Below are 27042 nucleotides of genomic sequence, written 5' to 3'. Positions count from 1 at the left end.
CAATGGCAGTTTAAATACGGTGCTTTTTGTAGGATAGCCTGGCCTTTCTGCTGTTGCTTATAAATATTTTTCCTGGTTAGTTCCTGGAGTGTTGCTTCTGCGAGACTGTCAGGACCGCGTTTTGTCCCCGTCACTACACGATGCTGACGGCTGCTGTGCTTCATTAGGTCGGTGTCTGCATGTTTATTTGGACCGTTTTGTTTTGTCATTCCTCAGATGCTTCCTAAGCGCTTATTGCATATGTCCTAGAAATCAGGGGTACATGGCAAGTTTGTGCACTGCTGCAATTTTTATGTGTTCATGGGTCTTTTTTTTAAACTGGTCAAGTGGCAGTTTTGCTTAACACAGTGAGTATATTTTATTAAGCCTGACCTTCCTGCCTGTGAGACTGTCTGGTTTATAATCCGGTTCTCAGCATTCCTGTGTGTGGGCTAGAGAGTGAAATAGTGCTCACTAACCTGGTTATCTGGCCAGGTGTCCGTCTTAAATCATGCTGTCTATCCTCTCCCATTCTGTTCTACGGGTTAGAGAAACTGTGCTGAGAAAAGCTAAAACCTGTGTTCTTCCTGGCTTGCTGTTATGACACCACTTATGCCTCTTGTGACTGCCTCATGTAGTTTTTGTTAAAAATCTGTTTGAGCCACTGCACATGTCAGCTGTTTGTCTTCCATGACAGAGCATCTTGGCTTTCTTACGAGCTTGTTTCAAATCACTCTGAAGATTTGAAAAACCAACTGTAATCCATGCTTCCCCAGTACTTTAATAGCTATTTTAATAATATAAATATTTGTAAAATTTATTTCTCAACTTTATATTCTGACCCACTGATGTGTCTGTTTCTAAGTTGCAGTTATATGGTAGCTTTTTAAGCTGTAAAAATGCCTTTTACCAAGCAGAGGTGCGGGTTGCTCTTGATGACTCTCTCCTAGGTGGTTTCAGGATATAGTTGCAGATTTATTTTTATCTCTAACATTTCTTATTGCCTCAGTTTCCTCTTACACTTTCCTTCTACTTGTTCCTTAACTCTCCTTTGACTGTTTTCTCCAAATTCCCTATCCTTTTCTATTTCCTCTTTGTGCCGTTTCTTCAAGATGTAATCTGTATATTGGCCTTTTCCCCTAAACTTAGTTTTCTTTTTTGTTAGTTTCTTTTGACTGCCTCATTGTCACATCAAATAGCCTTATCCAAATTTATATGTATCACATTGTAAATTGTAAAATGACTCCCTTCTCAGCTGAGCTGCACTGTGTGAGCAGCACCAGTCTCTGAGACACCTGGAATCCAATCCCGTGTCAGACGTGCTTTAGTGCTCGCTCTTATTTCAGGCGTTTCTTGATTCCCGCTGATGCTTCCTCAAGCGTCTCCTCTTTCTCCTTCCTCGTTCATTTCTTATACATAAGCCACATTCCAGATCGTGTCACTTCATACCTACATTATTCACCCCTTTTTAGCTGACCTTCCCTGTCCAATTTATTTGCCTATGTCTTTGCACTGCAGCCAGTCAAAAGCTTTATGTTAATACTGATTTTAAACTGAGAATCTCATTCATGGATTCCCTATTCATCTAGCAACAGAGTGCCCATTATATGCCACGTAAGTTTCTCGGTGCTGGCCTGGAGAAGTGAACAAAGCAGCACGTCCTGGTCCCTTCTGTCCTGGAGCTGATATTGTAGCGGTTGGTAGGACAAGGAAGGATGGGTATCCTGGAGGCTTCTGTGGGTGGGTTTATTTGATCTGAGAAAGGAAAGACAGGAGAAAATAGCTAAGAAAATTATGAAAAGCAGTTAAATGAGCAGGGGCTTTCACGCCTCCCCTGTGTTACAGATGGGATAGTCTTTAACCACTGTGTACAGATGAGAATTCAGTCTCTAATCTCAGTAGTATCTTAGGCGTCATGGGGAGGGAAAGGGTAAAGTATTTACAAATGGAGTTGAAGAAATTTAATATGCATGATTATTTGCTGGCTTGGCTGTTTCTTGGAGCCTATTTATGCTTATGGGACAGGAAATATGTAGCAAAATAAAACTGGCAGAAATAGGTGAAAAATTCCATTGAGTGATTTTTTTTTTCCCATTTAATCTTAATAGTATTCAGATTAGTTACTTTATAGTTTCTATTCTCTGTTCAGGAGAAGCACAGAATTTGTTTTGGCCAGTTTATTTGTGATGTTTTCCAAAAGATCTGTTTACTGAAATACTGAGCTAAGGTGGCTAGAGATTAAACTCCAAATCTTTCCTGACATCTCAGGCTTCCAAGTACTGGCCATAGGTATAAGGGGCTGGGGCTGCCGTGGCCTCTAGAGTGTGGCTAAAGCAGGCAATCAACAGAAAGAGAAGAGGAAGAAGGAACCTTAAATGAAGTCCTGTTGGCAGGAAAAGTGGGACAAAATCGCCTTGGGTTTTGTTGTGTTCTTAAAGAGATACAGTTGTTAGGAATTCCCATCTTCTTTCTTGTAAGTCTGATGTGGGCCTGTGAGAAGCTGAGAATCTGAGATTTGACACTGGGTTTCTTTAATACAATAATGAACCATCATATTCTCCGTGGGAGATTGCATTAGTTGGTGATCCCCATGGTGACACAGATGTAATTAATACCTTTTCATTTTACACAAGGAAATCATTCATTCATTCACTTTTAGAAATTGTGTCCTTATCCATTCTGTCATTGGTTCTGTGTTTGAAAAAATCAGATGTTTTGTTAATGCTACAGCTTGTGTTATATGCCTTGTATACAATTATTCTTTATGCTTCTGCTCTGTTTTAGTTAAATTTGGCTTGATACTTGGCTGTTAAGTTATAGGTGTTCAGTGATGTTTATCCTTATTAAAACTGCTTTTCCTTCTGAAATTTTACAGCATTTTCAAAACCACCTTGTCACAAACTCAGAAGTCTGTAGCACTTAAGATGTTTGCTAAAGTTCTTGACATTTATACTTCCTCATGTAGTTTTTCAGATTTTTTATTAGTTGATTATTTTTTTCTTTCTCTGAGAAAGATGTAACACTTTGTATGGTGTTATGTAAAGGAGAACCCAATGAACAGATGATGATAATGTTAGACCTTTTCACTCAATAATGAAAGATAAACTTTATAGCCTGTGTTATAACTGACTCCAGAGCAGGGTGCTCTATAATGTCTTCTGTGTTCCCAGAAGCATGTGATACTATTAGATTTACCTTTATTATCATTACTTTTATAGTTTGCATGATTAACTTATTAATGTCAGAAGTACTAAAGTAAGTATGATAAAACAAATGCTGTGCTTAAAATGACTGTCCACCAGTAGACACTCCTCAAGCATACACTCTGAGTAAAGCACTTTGCCAGGTGCTCAGCAAGATCCAGAAATAAATGAGACATGGTTGCTGACTTCAGGAAGCTATGTGGGAGAGCATATCCTTTATGAAATAGATCTCCCAGAGTCACCTGTGTGGCTTTGTCTTTAGGACAGGTCACCTCAGATACTGTGCCATGCATGCTTCATCACCAGTGTCCCAAAGTGGAAATTCATGCACTGTGTTGTTTTTTTTTTAATTACTGTAAATACATTTAAAGGCTATACCTAATGTTTATGATGTCTTACTTTTTAATTTCAACTTTTTTTATATATGTTAATGTAAATTCTTATGTTATTTTCTCCCTAGTTTGCTAGAAAACGGTCAGTTTGAAATTGTGACAGGTGGCTGGGTAATGCCTGATGAAGCTGGTGCACATTATTTTGCCATAATTGACCAACTAATTGAAGGACATCAGTGGCTGGAGAAGAATCTAGGTACGTATGGGTATCTTTCTCTTCCGTGCGGACTGTGCTGTGCTGTGCTTCGTCACTCAGTCGCGTCCGACTCTTTGCGACCCCATGGACTATGGCCCGCCAGGCTCCTCTGTCCATGGGGATTCTCCAGGCAAGAACACTGGAGTGGGCTGCCATGCCCCCTGCCAGGGGATCTTCCTAATCCAGGGGTCGAACCCAGGTCTCCCATGTTGCAGGCAGTTTCTTTACTATCTGAGCCACCAGGGAAGCCCAAAAATACTGGAGTGGGTAGCCTGTTCCTTCTCCAGGGGGTCTTCCCGACCCAGGAATCGAATCAGGGTCTCTTGTGTTGCAGGCAGATTCTTTTATCAGCTGAGCTCCCAGGTAAGCCCTGGTAGCTCATGTGGACTACTTTGGGCAGTTCATTTTGGGAGAGGTGAGATGGGGTCTTTTATTTTTTTAATAATTAATTTTTCTAGGACTGATTATTATTGAATAACTTATTTTTCATCGATCTATGTCTTTTGGATCATAAACTCTGTTATACAGGTATAATGTGGTCACTTTAAGGATCATCTACCTTGTTTCACCTATTTTATCAATTTTGTTTATTAATTTTAGTATTTTCTTCTAAAAATATCCCACTGGAATTTTAATCATATATTAGTTAAGACTCTTGATCATAAAAGGCAAACACCTAATTGCCAGAGATGGAGCAGCGCCAGGGCAGACTGGGCCCAGAGGACTTGGACTGTGCTGCCTGGGTGCTGTCTCTTGGGCCTGCTCACTCTTGCATCTCCTCCTGGGGAGTGTGATAGCCGGAGACAGCCAGGACTCTGGTCTTCCTAGCCCAACAGGAGGAGTCTGCAATTAATACCTTACCTAACTGGCCCGCTTTGGGTCAGATGGTTATTTCCGAGTCAGTTTTTTGTGGCCATAGCTATAGGAGCTGAAATCACTGAGACCTGGTTAGTTTGATGCAAATGGTCTCAAGGAAAGAGAGATTTGAGGCAGGGTCAGCCCCACTTGAACCAGGTGAATGGGTCCTGTAAGGGGAAGAGGATCCTGAACTGATAAAATCAGTTCATACAACTCATAAGAACATGGGACTAATTGAAATCTTTGCGATATATGATATTTGCATTGTGCATCACGGTAAATGGGGCTTCCCTGGTGGCTCAGTAGTAAAAAATCTGCCTGCCAATACAGGAGATGTGGGCTCGATCCCTGGGACAGGAAGATCCCCTGAAGTAGGAAATGGCAGCAGACTCCAGTATTCTTGCCTGGGAAATCCCATGGATAGAGGAGTCTGGCAGGCTACAGTCCATGGGCTCACAAAAGGCTTAATGACTAAAATAACGGCAAACAGCGTGTGTGTAATTATGCTCACATATTTTTCAGTACAGTTTTGTAGTTTATAGTAAATATACATTTGCAATTGAAATTATTTATATTTTATTATTTTAAAATATTTTAAAATATTCTGTTAGAAATGACACCCTCCCACCCCATTAATAGTGACTTTTTATTTTGGAATAATTTCAAATACAAGCATTCTAAGAGTACTACAAAGAACTCCCATAAAGCCCCCAATCACACTCACCAATTATTAACATTTTGACACATTTGCTTTACTTTTTTCTCTTTCCATATTAGTATTGTGATTCTCGTAGAGTAAGTTGCGGATAACATACCTGTACCGAAAAGAGTTAGCATGGCAGGTCAGATGTTATCCTTAGAAAGGTCTTGCTTGCAGAGTTGTTCTTTGGTGGGTGTCTGAGGAGTTGAATTCTTCAATGATGAGTAACTCACTGTGTTTAAACTGCTTGTAAACCCAATGTAGTATATGTTAAACACTTGTTTTCCTTCTGGGAGTCGAATCGTGTTATGAACTAGACAGTGAGTACCCACATGCCCAGAGCCCAGTGAAAGGCCTGGGTACAGTCTCGAGGGAGCGGTTTGGCTGGCCGCCTTTCAGTGTTGTCTGCATTCACTGGTGCAGTGGTTGACTCCGTCTGGGTAATCCGGCAGAGAGAGCTCTTAGAAGCCTGGGCCTGGTTCCTGTGGGCTCTGCCCTGTGTGCCTTTTGTTTCTGCTAATTTTTCTTTGTATCTTTTCACTGTAATAAATCATAGCTGTAAGTTTGACTTTATGTTGGGTGCTATAAGTTTTCTTAAATAAAGAAGTCTGGGGGGTGGACTTAGGGACCCCCTACTTAGTGTCACTTTTCTTGAATACTGAGTTGGCCAAAAATTTCCTTCAGTTTTTAAGTAAAAATAAAAGACACTTTTTTCCCCCCCATCAGGAACTTTATTGAACAAAGTATTAACCATTTTGTTCCACTACCTTCTGCCGTTTTTCAGGCAACTTTATAATTCCTTTTTCCCAAAACTTTTTGTTTTTTTGAGCAAAGAACTGTTCCAGGTGCTTTTTTATAGTCTTCCAGGGAATTGGAACTTTTTCCATTAAGAGAATTTTGTAAAGACTCCAGTAAGTGGATTTTGTAGATTTTTTCTTTATGGATGTGTAATTTACATGTAGTGCAACATGTAAGTCGTAACTGTGGAGTTCTGACAGATGTATATACCCACATAACCCCGTTTTCATCATTCTAGAAAGTCCCCTCATTCCCTCACCCCCCGAGTTTCTCCCTGCAGCCGAGTGCTCTGCGTTGCTGTCACTGCAGATCGTTTGCACTGATTTCAGGGCTGCCGCTTTGGGTCTGCCTTCATTTGCTCAGCATAGATGTTTTCCTTGCTGTACGTGAGTGACCATCATTTTGCTGCCGTGAGATCCTCCCAGGCAAAGGGCGCAGTAGTGCTTGGTGTCACAGCGTTGTGTGCCGTGACTACCATCTGTGTTAGAGCCTTATCAGCATCCCCAAAAGGACCCTCTGGTCCACTGATAGTCACACCCCTTTCTGACTCCTTCCTTCTGTGTCCTGGGCTCAGGTGACCACTAGTCTCCTTAGTGGAACACACACACACACACGCAGATTTGACTGGTCTGGACATCTCACATGAATGGCATCATACAACGTGGCCTTTTGGGACTAGCTTTTTTACCTGGCATAATGCTTTCATGGTGTATCCATAGCATGTATCAGGGGTTTATTCCTTTTTAATGACTGAATAATATCCTCTTGTATGGATATACCATATTTGTTTATCCATTGTTTTCCACCTTCAGCTAATGGGCATTTAGATTGCCCTCCTTTTTAGCTACTCTGGGTAATGCTGCTGTGCACGTTTGTGTAAGTTTTTGTGAGGGCAAAAGTTTTCATTTTTTTGGATGTATACCTAAGAGTAGAGTTTAATGAACACATTTGAGAATATTAATTTCTTTATTGTACCTTTGACTATAGTGAGAACACTTGTAGTGTTCTCAGTTTTGTTTGCTAAACAGTTTGGAGCAGCTTGTTTTGGACACTGTTTTTACATTTGATTTGGGGATACTTTTTAAATTAAAATAATTATTTAAATAATTTTAGTTAATAATTATTTATTAATAATTATTTATTAATAAACAATTATTTAAATAATTTAAAATAACTAATTATAGTTCCCTGATGGCTCAGATGATGAAGCATCTGCCTACAATGTGGGAGACCCAGGTTCGATCCCTGGGTTGGGAAGATCCTCTGGAGAAGGAAATAGCACCCCACTCCAGCACTCTTGCCTGGAAAATCCCATGGATGGAGGAACCTGATAGGCTACAGTCCATGGGGTTGCAAAGAGTCGGACATGACTGAGTGACTTCATTTCACTCCACTTCACTTTAAAATTATTTAGTCTTTGGTTGTTAATTTCTGTTTTTATACATTTTATTATATAAAACCGACCATTAGAAACTTTAAATTTGAGTTTTTAAGGTTATCTTTTGCCTAAAATATGCATTTTGTAATGTTCTCTCTGACTCATCTTAAGTTCTAATATTGTATTTGAAATGATCCAATTTTATTATGTTATTCATATTGCTCATGTTTTGATTTTAAGTCTATTAAATTTGCCATCACTTAAGTGGTATGTATGTTTTACTCTTTTTAATGATTATTTCCTGTAACTTTTCTTGCTTTTACTTTTATATATTTCAACGATCTTATTCTTACATGAAAACACAAAATCTTTCCTGGTTTTATTGGCACACATGCCCTCTTTTTAAATTTTGGATTTGTCTTATATGCATTTTCCCTTACATTTGTCACTTAACCCCCTTTTAAAAATATTTACTTACACCAAGGAAAATCCTGGCGGGATGCTGGGTTTCCCTCTAAGTCTCTGTGTAGCTTTCACCTCCTTTCATATCAGTTTTTAAAAATTCACTCTTTTCTCTGTCATTACATCCTAGGGATTCTTTAATTTGTTGCAGCTAGGTTGCTCTATCCTGTGTATCAGGTGATTTTGATCGAAAAAGATCACTGGTAATGATAAAATCTCAGACATCACTGTAACTTTTCATGTTGGATTTTACTTTTGTTTGTAAGCTTATTCTGCCCTTGTTATTCTGGACAATATATGAAGAAGTGAAGTCGCTCAGTCGTGTCTAACTCTTTGCAATCCCATGGACTCTAGCCCACCAGGCTCCTCTGTCCATGGGATTTCCCAGGCAAGAATCCTGGAGGGGCAGCCATTCCCTTCTCCAGGGGCTCTTCCTGACCCAGGGACTGAACCCGCATCTCCTGCACTGCAGGCGAGCTCTTTACAACTGAGCTGCAAAGGAAGCCGACTCACTGGAAAAGGCCTGATCCTGGGAAAGACGGAAGCAAAAGGGAAGGGGCAGCAGAGATGAGATGGTCAGGCAGCATCGCTGACTCAATGGGCGCGAATTTGAGCAAACGCGGGAGAGAGCGCAGGACAGAGGCTCCTGGCGCACAGCAGTCCCTTGGGTTGCAAACGACCAGGCATAACTGAGCAGCAGCATCGCATTCCTAGTGCTTGTTTATCTTGTAGCTGGAAGCGTGTGCCTTGTGACCACCCTCATTCAGTTCCTTCTTGTCCTACTCCTGCCTTTGGTGACCACAGGTCTGATCTCTCTGAGTTTGCTGCTTTTGAAGTATAATTGATCTACAACATATGTCCCTGATACACAACACTGTGACTCTGTGTTTCCATACATTTCAAATATGGAATCACATGGCTTATTTTGCAGCTGGAAGTTTGTGCCTCTTAATCTCCCTCACCTATTTCTTTCTTCTTGCCAGTCTCCTCCCTTCTGGAAACCACCTGTTTGTTCTCCGTGTCTGTGGCTCTTTTCTGTTTTGTTGTTCATGTGTTTTCTAGCTTACGTGTCAGTGACATCATACGTGGTTTGTCTTTTTCTGTCTGACTTACTTCATAGAGCAGATTGCCTCAGCCTGGTAAATGTTGTCAAAAGTGTTCTTTTATATGCCTGAATACGGTTCTGTGTGTATTTGTATGTATACATGCACGTATGTGTGTGTGTGTATGTACATGTGTGGGTATGTATGTATGTCCACCCATCCACTTATGGACACTTAGGTTGCTTCTGTATCTTGACTACTGTAAATAATGCTGCTGTGAATGTGGGGGTCCGTGTATCTTTTCAAATTAGTGTTTTTGTTTTCTTTAGATTAATTCCCAAGTGTGGAATCGCTGGGTCATATGGTAGTTCTCTTTAATTTTTCAAGAATTTTCTGTACTGCTTACTATAGTGACTATACCAACTTACATTCCCACCAGCAGTGCAGGGGTTCTCTTTTCTCTACATATAGTTTCTTTTAACTGAAGTATGTACAGTTTTTTAGATATAATGCTCTTGTACACTTAATAGACTATGTAAACATAACTTTTATATGTACTGGGTAACATTTTATTGTGATATTCTCTTTATGGCAGTGGTCTGGAAGTAAACCCTCAATATCTCCGAGGTATGCCTATATGCAATAGGATGTGTGTAGGTTATATGAAAATATAATACCATTTTATATAAGGAACTTGACATCCAAGGATTTTGGTTTTTTCAGGCATCCTGGAAGCAATCTCCCTTGGATACCAAGGGATGACTGTAGTTAGATTCACATGCATGTTTTTTTGAACCATTTGAGAAGAAGTGGGAGACATCTTGTCCCTTCAGTGTTACTTCCTAAGAAACAGAGATGTTTGCTTAGATAAGCAGAAGATGTCAAATCAGGAGTTTTAGCAATGATGCCACAATCTAGTTCACAATATATTCAAACCTTGTCACTTGTCTTAGTAATGTTATTCAGTAAAAGCTGCTGTTTTCCCTCTTCCAGTCCAGGGTCACGTATGGCATCTAGCTGTCACGTCTTTTTGTCTCCTTAACCTGGAGCACTCCCTCAGCCGTTCTCTGGGTTTCTTAACCTTGGTATTTTTGAGGAAGTCAGACTTCTGTTGTAAAACGTCTCTCAGTTTGAGTGGTTCCCCTTATCCTTAGCTTCGGCTCACGCTGTCTGGTCTGTCTATTTTCCTGGGATGTCTCCACGGGTCTTTCCTGTGGGCTCAGTGTGTCTCATCAGGAAGTGCGCGCCGCCTCTCTGTTCCCGTGCTAGTGGCGTTGTCCGTGACCAGGCACGGCTTACATTTCTTCTCTGTGCTTTACGTTTACCCGCTTTGTGGGAGACACGTTGAGAACAGGTAAAATTCCTCATCAAACTTGAGTACTTTAGTTTTAGGATCTGTTGATGAGTTTCTAACTCCACCATTCCTTCCGTAACTATTGGTTTTGCTGTTGTTTAGTTGCTTTGTCTGACTCTTGGGACCCCATGGACTGTAGTCTGCCAGGCTCCTCTGTCTGTGGGATTTCCCAGCAGAGAATACTGGAGTGGGTTGCCATTTCCTTCTCCAAGGGATCTTCCTAACCCCGGGGTCAAACCCACATCTCCTGCATTAGCAGGCGATTCTTTACTGCTGAGCCACCAGGGAAGACCTAATTATTTGTTAGCATTTTTTACTAAAAGGAAGAGGTTTCTTTTTTATTTTGTATTTGTGAGCTTGTGGGTTTTATTTTATTCAGTGGGTTCTAGTCCAGTGCTACTGTTCTTTATTTTGATGCCCCAGTTGTCCCACATTTGGCCAGTGGAAGCCCCTTCAAGCTGTCTCCCAGTTTATTTTTATATAATACGTTTCCATGACTCTTTGGCCATTTCTTTACTTTATGCCCCAAATACTCTGTTCTAGGGTTATCTTGTACTTTCGCAGTCTCAGCCCTGAAATAAGCTGTTTCTCTGAGGTTATTATAGAGCATGGCATTCAGAGGTCAGAATCTAGGAGCGGAGTTCAGCTAATGGATGCTGCAGTGCTCCTGCGTCTAGGCCTCCCTAGTGCAGTGAGCTAGGAAGTGTGCGCGTGCACACACACACACACACACACACATATAGTTTGTTTAAATATGTATGTATGTTTGTGTGTTTATTTGTACATTTATTCATAAGTTAGTACTGCTGTCTCCTATTTCAGCTCAGTACCATAGGCTCCATTCTACTCGCACATTTATAGGAACTGGTTTGCAGTTCCTTCTCTCAAAATATAAAACCTGGCTGCTTTACCTAACTAGTTTGCTCAGTCTTGGAATTCATGAAAGTTTCAGAATTGCTAAACCTATGCTACCACAAAAAAACCCAAAGTACTAAATAGGTTCAAGATTTCTTTATAATTTTTTGGAGGTAAATCCCATATGTGAAATGGGCAAACTTTATATGGCAACTTCTTTGAGTTTTGACATATACTGTTGGTTCTCTGACAGTTCAACTTTTCAGTCTGCTTTGCTGGCTTCATTTTCAGTGTTCTGCAGCGTTCTCTCTGTTTTCTTTTCTGTTTTTCTCTGTGAACACCTTGCATGGTAATCTTTACAGCTATAATCAGGATCAAGATTAACTCATTTGTGTAATCCTAAGCCAATGTAATCCTTTCTTCAGTTCAGTTCAGTTCAGTCGCTCAGTTGTGTCTGACTCTTTGTGACCCCATGAATCGCAGCACACCAGGCCTCCCTGTCCATCACCAACTCCCGGAGTTCACTCAGACTCACATCCATCGAGTCGGTGATGCCATCCAGCCATCTCATTCTCTGTCGTCCCCTTCTCCTCCTGCCCCCAATCCCTCCCAGCATCAGAGTCTTTTCTCCAACACCCCAGTTCAAAAGCATGAATTCTTCGGCACGCAGCTTTCTTCACAGTCCAACTTTCATATCCATACATGACCACTGGAAAAACCATAGCCTTGACTAGACGGACCTTTGTTGACAAAGTAATGTCTCTGCATTTCAATATGCTATCTAGGTTGGTCATAACTTTTCTTCCAAGGAGTAAGCGTCTTTTAATTTCATGGCTACAGTCACCAACTGCAGTGATTTTGGAGCCCCCAAAAAATAAAGTCTGACACTGTTTCCACTGTTTACTCATCTATTTCCCAGGAAATGATGGGACCAGATGCCATGATCTTCGTTTTCTGAATGTTGAGCTTTAAGCCAACTTTTTCACTCTCCTCTTTCACTTTCATCAAGAGGCTTTTTAGTTCCTCCTCACTTTCTGCCATAAAGGTGGTGTCATCTGCATATCTGAGGTTATTGATATTTCTCCTGGCAATCTTGATTCCAGCTTGTGCTTCTTCCAGCCCAGCGTTTCTCATGATGTACTCTGCATAGAAGTTAAATAGGCAGGGTGACAATATACAGCCTTGATGTACTCCTTTTCCTGTTTGGAACCAGTCTGTGTATGGAAAGTGCTAAATAGATGTTTGAGTGAAAAAAATGCAGTTAGATTACTTATGTCTATGTATATGTAGCATATAGAAGCCTTCTTTAAGAATCCTGAATAAATATTTGCATACTGTCCAATGAATAATCTTATTTCATTAATTCTAACCTGTGTGTTTATTATGTTGATTTTTCATGTTATCCTCTGTGAAATTGAGGTGTATCTTTAGTTCTTTACCAGAATTGGTGTGAGTCAGGTGTGAAAAATTCTATTGATTCCTTCTTGATAGCAAGTACCAGCATCAGAATGTCTTAAGATTTATAAGGACATAACAGCATAGTTATTTTGGCCAGTTCTGCTACTGTGTTATATGATGATTTAGCACTGTTGTACGGTATAAAAGAGAGCCTAAAATCCCTTAATGTTGGGATTGGAGAGTACAAGTTGAAATGACTTGGATTAGTTTTCTGTGTTGTATAAGAGCGAGTTGCAGGCTTTTGCAGCTCCACAGAAGAGAGGACTGTTAGCTCCTAGAGGGCAGTGGCTTGGTCCTGTGTGTTTCTCGGGCTCCACTGACTGCAGCAGCTTTCCAATATCTATCAGATGACAGAGTGCTCACTTTAGCTCCAGCCGATTCACTTCCAGTGTGAGTCACCCTGCCTGGGAGGACGGCCGGGGCAGAGTCCTCCTCCTCTCGGGGGTCTTGCAGGGAGTCTCACTAAGGGTGCTCTGGGCAGCCCTTTATCTTGGAATCCAGAAGACCAGGGAGCTCGGGTGGGTCTGAATGTGTTGTGACTTTTTCTTTTTCATTTATCAATTAAAAAAGTAACACTTATTCTCTTTATCAACAGGAGTGAAACCTCGGTCTGGTTGGGCTATCGACCCGTTTGGACATTCACCAACAATGGCATATCTTCTAAAACGTGCTGGATTTTCTCACATGCTTATTCAGAGAGTTCATTATGCAGTTAAAAAACACTTTGCATTGCATAAAACACTGGAGTTTTTTTGGAGACAAAATTGGGGTATGTAGGGTTAGATGAAAGTAGAAGATCTTACTTGACCTAGATATTATTTCACAGGGGTTATGACCTCTTGCTGTTATGGGTTTTATTCAACGTGTCTTTCTTGAGAATCAGGTTGCTTAAAGATACACATAATTATTTTTTCAATATAATTGTGTCAGGAGTCTTTTAAGCATTGGTAAAAATATTTATCTATAGAACATGGTAGATTCTTTTAAGCCTAAAGGAAGTAAACAAAATAAGAAATTAGTCTTTTGCAACTAATGCTTTCATTTGATTCTATTTTAAAATGTACCCATTTTACCACAAAGTTGATTGCATTAGAACTGACGTTTGTTTAGTCACTAAGTCATGTCCGACTTTTTTGCGAACCCAGGGACTGTGGCTCTTTGGACTCCTCTGTCTGTGGAATTTTCCAGGCAAGAGTCCTGGTGTGCATTGCCATTTCCTTCTCCGGGGGATCTTCCCGACCCAGGGATGGAACCCGGGGCTCTGCTGCGTCTCCTGCGTAGCCAGCTGACCCTTTACCACTGAGTTCCTGGGGAATCCCCGCCAGTGTTCCTTCCTTCTGCCTCTCCTGTCTCTGTAGCTAGTTGGAATTGCCTTTTAACACCTTCCTCTTGCCCTCCTGGAACCGCTGTCCTGTCTCCTTTGTCACTTGTTTTCACACTCTTCTTGGTACCCCGGGGATCCACGGATGCACGCCTCCAGGGGATCCACGGATGCACGCCTCCAGGGGATCCACGGATGCACGCCTCCAGCTCTGCGCTGGAGGAGGGGTGGCAAGGTTCAGCCCTCCTGAGGGGCCTCTGCCTTTCCCACCCCCAGGGCATTGTCTGCTTACATATTTTTACTTAGTGAGTCCTTATTATGGGACATGCACTGTGTTACATGCTTTATATTCACTCTCTCATTGAACCTTTGTAATTATTGCCAAGTTAGGTTCTATTATTATAGGACCTCTTAAATGGTGAAAAGGTGAGGCCCTTTGCCAAATCTCATACAGGTGATAGGTACAAAGCCTGGATCTAAACCCAGTTCTGTGCTCTTCCGAGGCCTAGGCCCCCTCACCTCTAGCATCTGCTGCCAGCTGTATCAAGTTGTCAGTAAAATGTCATCTGAAAAAGGATTTCATTGTTAAGACTGTTCAGCCATCACTGCAGTACATCATACTTGTTCTTCGGGTAATCTAGACCCTCATTAAGTGTTTCAGCAGCAGCATTTGTAAATTTAGACAGCATCTTTCTCATGGGCACTGTTGTTTTTTCAAAAGGAAACAAATTAACTGTATAACTTATTATCCTGGAAAACTGAACCTGTAGGGCAAACAAGAGCTTCTGGGGGGTTGCATCCTATATAATTTTATCAGATGCTTAGGAGCATATTAATTTTTGTTGAAAAGGGATCATTTATTTGAGGAAGCCCTACTTACATTATTGCTTACATTCAAATTGCTTATAAATATCAGTTGGCATAAAATTAATACTTTTATGCACTTAATACTATGCTAAGAAGAAATATAGAAAACATCGTTGCCTGTAAAATTGTAGTCTTAATTTGATAAAAGACTAACACCACCAAATGCAGCAGGTGAATTGAAATGTGTAAATGTGCTGCTAAACAGTATGGTGGACCTACCTGCTGTCTTTGGACATGTTGCTTGGAAATGATGTTTTGGAATTAAGGTGAGCTTCTTTGTTTGTTCTGGTTGTTAATGAAGCAGTTGTTTTCAAATTTTTTAAATGTATATGGTGCTTGTTTCTTTTTTCTTGTTGTCTGTCTGTATTATAAAAGCAATACATTGCTGAGAATTGGAGATCTGTATGTAGAGAGGAAGAGATATTTACAGGTCAGAATTAAAAAACAAAAAATAGCCATTTTTTAACTCTTATTAAAGCCCTCCAATCTTACTTTGTGGGAGGCATCTTACCTCTCAAGGGCAATGATGCCAGCACATACTGGCATTGAGGTTTCAATTAAAAACAATTCTGTGTCGGGAAGCAGTACTCGTTTTCTGTATCTTTATTGTTTGCTTTGTTTTGATTCTTCTCTTTGGTTTTGAAAATTATTTTTACTTTTTCTCTGCCTCCAAGGAGAACAGTCAGACTGGCCCTTCACTGGTAAGGGGCCCTCTACAAACTCTGCTGCGGAGAAGGCAATGGCACGCCACTCCAATACTCTTGCCTGGAGAATCCCATGGACGGAGGAGCCTGGTGGGCTGCAGTCCATGGGGTTGCTGGGAGTCGGACACGACTGAGTGACTTCACTTTCACTTTTCACTTTCATGCATTGGAGAAGGAAATGGCAACCCACTCCAGTGTCCTTGCCTGGAGAATCCCAGGGACAGGGGAGCCTGGCGGGCTGCCGTCTATGGGGTCGCACAGGGTCGGACATGACTGAAGTCACTTAGCAGCAGCAGCAGCACAAACTCTGCTGAGTGCGCTTATTTCTTGTCACTGAAGACGAGTATTTCCCCAGTATTTTCACAGGCCCTTCCCTCTCCGTCTCTTATTCTCCCAGTCCCCTGTTCTGCTGCCTTCGTGTCTTCTTCACACCTGGCCTCCGCAGCTAATGGTCCCTCTCAGAGTCCCTGCTCCCCAAGGCAGGCGCAGATGTGGCAGGCGCTGGCAGCCAGGGGTGGCCGTAACTTTGGATGAGCTGGCTGTAACTTCTGCTCATTTATATCCTTCCAGGTCAGCAGATGCTGCTTTAGGATGGGGCCTTTCTGTTTCAGTTAAGTTTGGACAGAAGATGCAGGCAGACACTGAGATACAAGTGTCGTCCTTCTGGCTGGTGGCCGTTGAATGCTGCTGGGGTGTGTGTATTAGTAGTTAGAGGGGTTGTTGCTTTAGGATGGAGCTTGCACTGTGTATGTGTAAAGCGGTGGCGTTTTGAAAGTTTGGGGATGAAATCTGTAAATTTACACAGGTCTCTCTGTTGCTGTTTGTTGTAGATCTGGGATCTGTCACAGACATTTTTTGCCATATGATGCCCTTCTACAGCTACGATATCCCCCACACTTGTGGGCCTGATCCTAAAATATGCTGCCAGTTTGATTTTAAACGGCTTCCTGGAGGCAGATACGGTTGTCCCTGGGGAGTCCCCCCAGAAACAATATATCCTGGAAATCTCCAGAACAGGTATGAAAATATGCATTTTATAAGTCAGCATCTTGAACAAGTAAGTATTAATGGCTTGTTGCTGAAGAGTTATATAAATGGTCTTTGGTAGCCAATATTATCCTTACTCAAAGCATTCATTCAAACGAGATTTAAAGCAACTGAAAAATGCCAAAGCCTTGTCTGTCTGCCTTCTGTGTTACAACTTAATGGAAAGTGAACAACAGTAGATCAATGTACGGTGGATAACCTGTTATACACTGTTACTATGCTCTCCTTTGCCTTTATTATAAAAGCCTCCTACTGTGTTTGATTGATTTCATATACTTTTGTTGATAATAAAACTTATGGTCTCTATGGTATAAATTGGTAAGAGAAGCAACCCAATTGCAAAAACATGTTTATTGAAATGGATCACATAAAGAGCATAATTATCTGTTCCCTTAATAACAATCAGTAATAGTGAACACTGCCCAGCTCTGATGAATACATGTCTTTGCATCTTTCTGAAGTTTTTGACTTACCGAAAACTTTAATTAGGAATATTTATTCTGAAGAATTGTTAACTAAAAATCAGGAAATGAATTACTTGTTTTTTCTTAGAAGAAAACTGTCCTAAAGATGGAAGCATCTCATTAAATCAAGCTACCTATACTTCTAATTCTGGTGCTTTTAAAAGTTTAATTTCTTCACTGTAAAATTAATGGTATGTAATACACTAAAATAAAACACTGTGTTGTAATATAAGACACTCAACTCTGCTAGAAAAATAATATAGCCTTTTAAATAAAGTAAGATGGTTGCTCTGTGCTCAATAAAATCTATTTTTAAAAAAGTGTGTGTGAGGATGAAGGTATGATTTGGGTCTCCTTGCACTGATTGAGCCCTTGTGGCGATAAAGGAGATATTGCAGTGTGAGCCTCTCACTGTGGCAGACATAAGAGTATCTCAGCAAGGTCGTCTTCTTAAAGTTGTGGATCCTTTATGTATATCAAAATCTGGCTTCACTTCAAAAGAAGTGTCCCAAGATTTGGGATCTGTTTGGTTTCTTTTTTTGGTTCTTGGAGCAGTGAAGAACCTGAACAGCCTGCTAGGGCCAGGCTGCTTCGACATAAGCGGGTAATTCAGTACAGTTGTCGCAGAGGTGCAGCGGGAAGGTGGTGGTGGCTTGGTCAGGGTCGGGGGATCCTTGCCTGCCTTCTTGGGAGAACACTTAGCTGTTTGCCGCTAAGTGGGGTTTGCACGCCTCCTCTTACTCCAGTGGTCAGGGGCTCCGGGAGACTTCTTGCAGGCTAGCTCAGGGAATCCCCGAGCACCCACAGATGGTGCGAGGCCCCTCTTTTTCTTTCTCGGGTGCTGCTGAGAGTGCCTGAGAGCCATTCTGCGCAATCCTGTTGATGGTCCTGGAACCCTTCAAAGACTACCGGCCCCCCTCCCCAACCCCCCTCAGAACGCACCTTGTGTTCAGTCAGTTCCAGTGATTCTGAAAGGGGCTTCCAGGCACCAGGGACATACAGATGAATGAATCTGTATAATGCTTACATAGATTTTTGTTGTTGTTTAGCTTATAAGTCTTGAAGTCTTGGTTCTGCTGGTTATTTCCCATGCAGATGTCACCTTCCTTGTGATGTTCAGAGATCAAGCATGGGCATTCCAGTTTAATGGCACTGGGTTTTTTAACACCCTAAAGAAAATGATTTTTAACTATCATGTACAGGTGATACATTCAGTATGCTTAGTTTATCAGGTTTCTCTACTTTGAAGACAAAGAAACTCCATTCTTTATCAAGTTTGGTTTAGATCTAGTACCATATAATGTGGGCTTCTCTGGTGGCTCACATGGTAAAGAATCTGCCTGCAATGCAGGAGACTGGAGTTCAATCCTTAGGTCAGGAAGATCCCATGGAGAGGGGAATGGCTAACTACTCCAGTGTTCTTGCCTGGAGAATTCCATGGACAGAGGAACCTGGTGGGCTACAGTCCATGGGGTCACAGAGAGTTGGACACGGCTGGGCAGCCGATACTCACTCACCGTGTATTTTACATATGGTAATGGTTTACATGTCAGGTGATGTGACGTCTGTTCCAGTCAAGTTGCCCTTTCCTCCCTGGTAGGATAAGTGCAGAGTGATTGCAGCCGCACGCCTGTGCCTGTGATGTGGCCGAGGCACCTGTCACAGGTTGCCATGTGTAGCGAGTGTCCACTCCCTACCAGCTTGGCAGTGTGGCCCCTTGGCTTTCCCAGCACTGACACTTCCTGAGCAACAGCCTGGGAGTCGGGATGGGTGCTGTGTAGAAAAGGCACTTCATCAAGTCTGTGCTTGCTTTCCTCTTCCGTGTTTCACACATATACATGCAGAGCGTGGTGTATCTAGTAGTGAGCCTTGGGATGCGTTTTTGTGCTGATTGCCTGAAGGATCTAGCTGGATGCTCATTTATACTTTATCTTATGTCTGTGATTCATGTACGTATTTTTCCTCTTGTTTCCTTAGGTCTTAGACATCTTCCTGTGTGATTAATCTCATTGTATGTGTGCTTTATAATTATAAGTAATAATTTAAAATTGTTTTTTGGGAAATATGGAATATTAGTAAATTACTAGTAAAAATTAAGTTCTATATTGAATGGTAATCTCAGGAAACTAGGTATTATATGTTAAGTAAGAATATTATGGTTATATTTTACTCATCAAGTTATTAAATTTTTGCTAATTTAATATTTGCAGAACAATTTCAGAGACCATCAATATAAAAAGAGCATATGAGATTCTAAATTTAGTTCAGTGTTTTTTCATGGTTTCTGTAAAATGCCTCCTTCCATCGTTGATGTTCTTTGAGATTTCTTCATAAATTTTTATATCGTGAATTAGAATCTACTTCTGGATAATCCTTGAAGTGAAAATTGGAATACTGAATAAAAAACCGTATTTGTCATCTATCACTGTTTTTAAGCTTTGGCACTAGACACATGGAGAACTCCTCAGGGTTCATCTGCTTGTTTAATTTCACTTTCAGAAGCTCTTCCTCTTACTTTGTGTTCCCAGGCTTTCTCACACGGGGCCCCCATTCAGCGTTTCCCAAAAGGTTTTCTAGACAGTGTAAGTAAATGAAATACAGAAGCCTATCAGCGCGTTGTATTTAGCTGTCCTTTTGAGTCATGGGTTAGGGCCCAGAGAGAGAGAAACCAGAATAGCTCATGCAGTTCCTTAGCTGTATCTGTTGATCAGTATGAAGGACACTGTGACAGACACTCAGATTATTGATGGAAGAAGTTGACTGAGTTGGTTTTCTTCCTTTAGAAAAGGAAATACGGTTCTATAATTGGCTTCATTCAAAATAATTTTATGTTTAATTAGGCAATTTTATTTTTTTTAATTAGGCAATTTTAGATTAAGTTAGAGAAAGGGATATTAAGTCAAAGCAAGTCAGAGTTCATGTAGATGAGAAATCTATCTTCTTGGACTGAATTATTTTATGGCACAGGCTATCTGGCAGTCAGTGTCTGTGGCTGACCTTTGGGAGGGCACTGATGCCCTCAGGAATTTATGCCAAAGCTGTCATAAGCCTTTATTTCTCTAAGGATATTCCATGGAAAAGCTATGGGGTTTTCCCTCTGATAAGAATTTATCAATATTTTAGAGGGATAGGAAAAATTAGTGCAGTAGTTAGAATAATCTGTCTCGTAAATCGTGCTAAGCGAGAACACAGGCAGAATGCATGATGCTGTTTCACTGCAGCGCGCTTCGTGCGATGGCTCCGCTGTGCTAGTGGTGCTCCCGCTGTGCTAGTGGTGCTCCTTCTCCTTCTGCAGGGCCGAGATGCTCCTGGACCAGTACCGAAAGAAGTCAGAGCTCTTCCGAACCACGGTGGTCCTGGCCCCGCTGGGAGACGATTTCCGCTACACCGAACGCACCGAATGGGATCACCAGTTCAAGAATTACCAGCTGCTTTTTGATTATATGAACTCTCATTCTCAGTATAATGTTAAGGTAATGAGAAATGCTTTATCATGATGCCATATTGGAAGGTGAACCTTCATTATTAAAGGAGGCTGAAACACAACAGCCTTAGTTCCTTCGTCCCACATCCTAGTATTTCTTAGAATATGTAGTTCTTCTGTAAAAGTGTGATTCATGAAGGGGTAAATTATCTTACATTACCGTTCCATTTCTAGAGTTATCCCTTTCTTACCACTCATTGAGGATTAAAGAGGCATTGCTTTGTGTGGTTGAAAACACGTACCTACTAAGTTGTGATGTTCGTTTTCCAGTGATGTCCTGTTTTCCTACTAGCACTGAAAGTTTGCTGTTTCTCTCAATCGCTTCCTGTGATTTAGCAGTGTGACTGGCAGATGCAGACGCATATGTCAAGAATTTTGCAAACAAATGTCTTGTGTCAGAGACTACACTTGCATTTTTCTTAGATGAGAAGTCTTCTAAAATTAATCATTCGTCTGTCATTCTTTCTCTTTTTCTCCCCCTCTGGAAAATTTAAAGTGCACCCTGAAGTTTTGAGAGTAGCGTAAATTGCTCCCTGCTCCCCAGCACCCGTGGCTCAGCTACAGCAGCGCCAGCTCAGGGTCACCCTTGTTCCTGCTGTGCTCCGCTGTCGTCTCACCCCTCTAGGATTTTGGAGCAAATCTCAGAGGGCATGTATTTTTGTCTACAACCATTTCATTATGTATCTAAATGATAAGGACACTGTGGAAAAATATGATCGTAATACCATTATCCCATCTGAAAGATTAACAGTAATGTCAGATACCCAGACACATTCCAATTTACTCAGCTCATCAAAGCGTTTTACAGATGGGTTGCATGAGTGAGGACTTGAGCACGAGTCGTGTGGACCCTGTGTGAGAGGCTGCTCACCCCGCACTGTACTGTGTGCACATCCAGAGCTGTTAGACGTGCCACACTGAGAATACAGTAGAGAGGAAGTGGGCTTACCTGTGGGAAGTAAATTCAAGCTTATTAAGGAAAAGCACATAATACTGAATAGATGAATAAGCTTCAATAAAACATCACGGTGATTCGAGATACTTAAAACCGAATTTCAGCCATGTCATAAACCTTGAGTATGGACCTGTGTGTAGGTCTTCTCTGTGCTTCCCTCCAAGAGGAAGTGCACACAGGGACCGTTGATCGGAGGGGCGCGTGCATACGTCTCAAAAGACACCTTCCTGGGGAATGGTTCTGAGGTCTGCAGAAGGAGCCACTGCATGACTCTGAAGAATTTAATCCTGTCTTTAATATTTTACCCGTTTCCTCCTTTGCCCACTAGAAAAATCTTTAAAGTAATTGGAAAGTTAATGTATCATGTACATAGGAGTGCATAGGCCATTAAGTACACAGAGAATATTTTCAATTTTTAAAACACCCGTGTAATATTAAAAAGGATATATATATATGTATAACTGAGTCACTTTGCTGTATAGCAGAGATTGGCATAACATTGTAAACCAAATATACTTTGTTTGAAAGAAGAAAAAATCACCATGTATCCCCTATCCAATATGTAGAACATTTCTAGCCTTCCAAGTCTTTACCAGTTCCTACAAGAGTAACCATTGCTTTCATTTGTATTTTTTAATTGGAGGATAGTTGCTTCACAGTTTTATGCTGGTTTCTGCCGTCCATCAACATGAGTTAGCCGTGGGTGTGTGTCTGTCCCCTCTTGCTGAACCCCACTCCCACCTCCTGCCCCACTCCGCTCTTCTGGGTTGTATCTTTGTGATTGGTGTTGCCTGTTTTTGAATTTTATGAGAAGGGACTCTTAAATATGTGTTATTTTGTGTCTCAATTTTTTTTTTTTGGCTGCACATTATATTTTTGAAATTCATCTACTGTTATGGGTTACATGTGGCATGTATCATGTGATATTGATGAGCATACCACCATTTATCCATTCTGTTGTTGGTGGACACTTGGATTGTTTTCAGCTTTGGTTAATGACAGGTAACACTGCATTGACTGTTTTGTGCAGTGTGTGTGTATGAGTTTATGGGGTATAAAATGGAGTGGAGTTTGGGGTTATTGGGTATGCACATGTTCAACTTCAGTAGATATTGTCAAATGAAATTCCAAAGTAGACCCACTGGATGTCACATCCTCTGACAGTTTCAGTGGTTCCTCTTCCTTACTCAGGCTCATCTTATCAGAGCTTTTTTCTCCTTTTATGATGGATGTGATGGTTTTATTTTGTATTTCCAGTAGTTAATGAGGCTGACTCTCTTCTCATAAGTTTATTGCCATTTGGGTATCCTCTTTTGAGCAGTGCTAAGTCTTTTGATGATTATTTTATTAGTTTGGGTCGTCTGTCTTTTTCCTAACCATTTATATTTCTCTTATGTATTTTGGATTGAGTCTTTTTTCAGATTAAAGTTATGCAAATGTTATCTCCCACTATGTAGCCTCTGTTTTCTCTCTCAATGCTATCTTTTGAGGAACAGAAATTCTTAATTTTAATGGAATCTTATGGTTAGTGCATGTTATGTTTTGCTTAAAAACTTTTGTTTACCCATGGTCGTGAAAATCTATTCTTTATGAAGCTGTACTCTAGAAGTGCTGTTGTTCTACCTTCAACATGTAGGTCTGTCTACAGTATGTCGGAAATCAGTCAGTTCAGTTCAGTCACTCAGTCGTGTCCGACTCTGCGACCCCATGAACCGCAGCATGCCAGGCCTCCCTGTCCATCACCAACTCTCGGAGCTTACTCAAACTGTCCACCCAGTCAGTGATGCCATCCAACCATCTCATCCTCTGTCGTCCCCTTCTCTTCCTGCCCTCAATCTTTTCCAGCATCGGGGTCTTTTCAAATGAGTCAGCTCTTCACATGAGATGGCCAAAGTATTAAGAGTTTTAGCCTCAACATCAGTCCATTCAGTGAATATTCAGGGCTGATTTCCTTTAGGATGGACTGGTTGGATCTCCTTGCAGTCCAAGGGACTCTCAAGTGTCTTCTCCAACATCACAGTTCAAAAGCATCAATTCTTTGGCGCTCAGCTTTCTTTATAGTCCACCTCTCACATTTCATACATGAGCACTGGAAAAACCATAGCCTTGACTAGATGGACCTTTGTTGGGAAAGTAATGTCTCTGCTTTTTAATAATGTTTGGAATAGATTGTTGTATATTGTCTGAGGGGAGGGATCAAGATCCATTTTGCCCGTGTGAGTGTCAAGCACCATTTATTGAAAAGACCATAGTTTGCCCATTTCTATGCAGTGTCATCTCTATTATTAATCATGAGTGGAGATGGATTTATGTGTGGGTCTGTGTCTAGACTTTCTACTCACTTTTGTCTGTTTAACTAGTTTCATACTTTGAGCTTCATAGTAGATCTTACTATCTGATAGTGAGTCTTCTAGTTCTGTTCTTCTCTTCAGCACTCTGCCTTCTTTATGGTCCAACCCTCACTTCCGTACATTGACTACTGGAAAAACTGTAGCTTTGACTATATGGACCTTGGTCAGCAGAGTATTACCTCTGCTTTTTAATATGCTGTCTAGGTTTGTAATAGCTTTTCTTCCAAGGAGCAAGCGTCTTTTAGTTTCATGGCTGCAGTCACTGTCTGCCGTGACTTTGGAACCCAAGAAAATGAAGTCTTTTACTCTTTCCATTTTTTCCCCTTCTGTTTGCCTTGAAGATGGGACGGGATGCCATGACCTTCATTTTTTGAATGTTGAGTTTTAAGGCAGCTTTTTCACTCTCCTCTTTCACCTTCATCAAGAGGCTCTTTAGTTGATCTTCACTTTCTGCTGTAAGGGTGGTGTCATCTGCATATCTGAGGTTATTGATTTCCTTTATTTCAAGAATTTTTGTCCTTCAAATCCTGGCTGCTTTGAGGGCCCTTAGATATCTTCAAACATTTTTTTCTGTGTATTAAAACTTGTTTGTCTAGTTGTATCTGTTCTCTGTGAGATGTTTAAAGTTGCTTAATCAAGCTGAAAGTGTTAAGCTTATTTTCTTCTAATGAAGGACAAACAAAAATAAGCAATTGGATTTAGGTGACTGAGAAACTGACGTTGGACTAGCCCAGTCAGCCAGTTTGCCATTGATCACGACTTATTTAGCAATCTATGTAACCTTTCCTTTTATGTCATCCTGGTAGAGGAGTTTAATGTTACATTTAAGATTAAGGTTATGTTTAAGATTATTTGTTGCTTTTTAGTGTAAAACATTTAAATATTTTTGTTCAGTTATTTTTTGGTATCCCACATACTTTATTTGAGCTACCAAGAGACTATAGAAAAATTTACTTTAAATTATTTTTTTTTTTTGAAACTACTCTAGCATTGCAAGAGGATTATATTTCAGTCCTTTAAGTTTGTAAGAAAGCTCATCAGGTCACTTACATCAACTTTGCTCTGGGATTTTGCCAAGAAGAAAATATTTTCATTCTGGGTAGTACCAAAAATTAACTGAAATATTTTTGAAAGGGTGTACTCTCTTTTTGATATTAACTTTCTAGCATGTCACAGATCCCTAAAATTTGAAACTGAAAGTGATTTTTGTTATCTAATAGTAATCCCTTATTACACAGATGAGGAAGTGAAAGTAAAAGTGCCTCAGTTGTGTTTGACTCTTTGTGACCCCATGGACTATACAATTCACAGAATTCTCCAGGCCAGAATCTGGAGTGGGTAGCCTTTCCCTTCACCAGGGGATCTTCCCAACCCAGGGATTGAACCAAGGTCCTGCATTGCAGGCGGATTCTTTACCACCTGAGCTATCAGGGAAGCCCCATATGGATGAGGAAAGTGAGACTCAAAAATACCTATATCAATGACTGTTTTGCCACTGTTACTACGTATCCTTCTCTGATCTCATCTGTACCTATTGGGTCTGTAGTTAATGCTGTGTCCTGGTATTTGTGACCCTCATTTCTTATATGTCCACACATAATCTACTTCCTAGTAAGTGTATTCTACTTCCTAGTAATGAGATTGGGGAGTAATACTTAATATTAAATAAACTAAAGTATATTGAGAGATTGATTTGCTATTAACTCTCTAAAGTGCTTTACTTTTTAATTTGTTTATAATTTTATTGAAATATGATTGATATATATCACTGTTTATGTTTAAGGTGTATATTAATAGCATAATGTTTTGACTTACCTATACTGTGGAATGATTACCACAATAACTTTAGTTGGCAGCCATCATCTTGTATCAGATCAGATCAGATCAGTCTCTCAGTCGTGTCCGACTCTTTGCGACCCCCATGAATCGCAGCACGCCAGGCCTCCCTGTCCATCACCAACTCCCTGAGTTCACTGAGACTCACGTCCATCGAGGCAGTGATGCCATCCAGCCATCTCGTCCTCTGTCGTCCCCTTCTCCTCCTGCCCACAATCCCTCCCAGCATCAGTGTCTTTTCCAATAAGTCAGCTCTTTGCATGAGGTGGCCAAAGTACTGGAGTTTCAGCTTCAGCATCATTCCTTCCAAAGAAATCCCAGGGCTGATCTCCTTCAGAATGGACTGGTTGGATCTCCTTGCAGTCCAAGGGACTCTCAAGAGTCTTCTCTAACACCACAGTTCAAAAGCATCAATTCTACGGCGCTCAGGCTTCTTCACAGTCCAAATCTCACATCCATACATGACCACAGGAAAAACCATAGCCTTGACTAGATGAACCTTTGTTGGCAAAGTAACGTCTCTGCTTTTGAATATGCTATCTAGGTTGGTCATAACTTTCCTTCCAAGGAGTAAGCGTCTTTTAATTTCATGGCTGCAGTCACCATCTGTAGTGATTTTGGAGCCCGGAAAAATAAAGTCTGACACTGTTTCCACTGTTTCCCCATCTATTTCCCATGAAGTGGTGGGACCAGATGCCATGATCTTCGTTTTCTGAATGTTGAGCTTTAAGCCAACTTTTTCACTCTCCTCTTTCACTTTCATCAAGAGGCTTTTTAGTTCCTCTTCACTTTCTGCCATAAGGGTGGTGTCATCTGTGTATCTGAGGTTATTGATATTTCTCCCGGCAATCTTGATTCCAGCTTGTGTTTCTTCCAGTCCAGCGTTTCTCATGATGTACTCTGCATTTAAGTTAAATAAACAGGGTGACAGTATACAGCCTTGACGAACTCCTTTTCCTATTTGGAACCATTCTGTTGTTCCATGTCCAGTTCTAACTGTTGCTTCCTGACATGCATACAAATTTCTCAAGAGGCAGATCAGGTGGTCTGGTATTCCCATCTCTTTCAGAATTTTCCACAGTTTATTGTGATTCACAGAGTCAAGGGCTTTGGCATAGTCAATGAAGCAGAAATAGATGTTTTTCTGGAATTCTCTTGCTTTTTCCATGATCCAGCAGATGTTGGCAATTTGATCGCTGGTTCCTCTGCCTTTTCTAAAACCAGCTTGAACATCAGGAAGTTCACGGTTCACATATTGCTGAAGCCTGGCTTGGAGAATTTTGAGCATTACTTTACTAGCGTGTGAGATGAGTGCAATTGTGCGGTAGTTTGAGCAT

General features: G+C 41.0%; 1 protein-coding gene across 1 annotated transcript in view; it reads left to right on the top strand.

Moving 5' to 3' along the window:
- MAN2A1 (mannosidase, alpha, class 2A, member 1) overlaps positions 1-27042 on the top strand; it is a 186751-nt gene that overhangs the window by 56800 nt on the left and 102909 nt on the right. The window contains exons 6-9 of the mRNA XM_010843792.1: positions 3643-3770; positions 13272-13445; positions 16399-16585; positions 20375-20552. Of these exons, the coding sequence (XP_010842094.1) occupies positions 3643-3770; positions 13272-13445; positions 16399-16585; positions 20375-20552 (667 nt within the window). The remainder of the gene's footprint in view (positions 1-3642; positions 3771-13271; positions 13446-16398; positions 16586-20374; positions 20553-27042) is intronic.

The sequence above is a fragment of the Bison bison genome, unplaced genomic scaffold (assembly GCF_000754665.1).
Source record: "Bison bison bison isolate TAMUID 2011002044 unplaced genomic scaffold, Bison_UMD1.0 scf7180017864189, whole genome shotgun sequence".
NCBI classification, from domain to species: domain Eukaryota; kingdom Metazoa; phylum Chordata; class Mammalia; order Artiodactyla; family Bovidae; genus Bison; species Bison bison.
The sequence above is the reverse complement of the archived record's forward strand: the minus strand, read 5'-3'. Positions and strand labels throughout refer to the sequence as shown.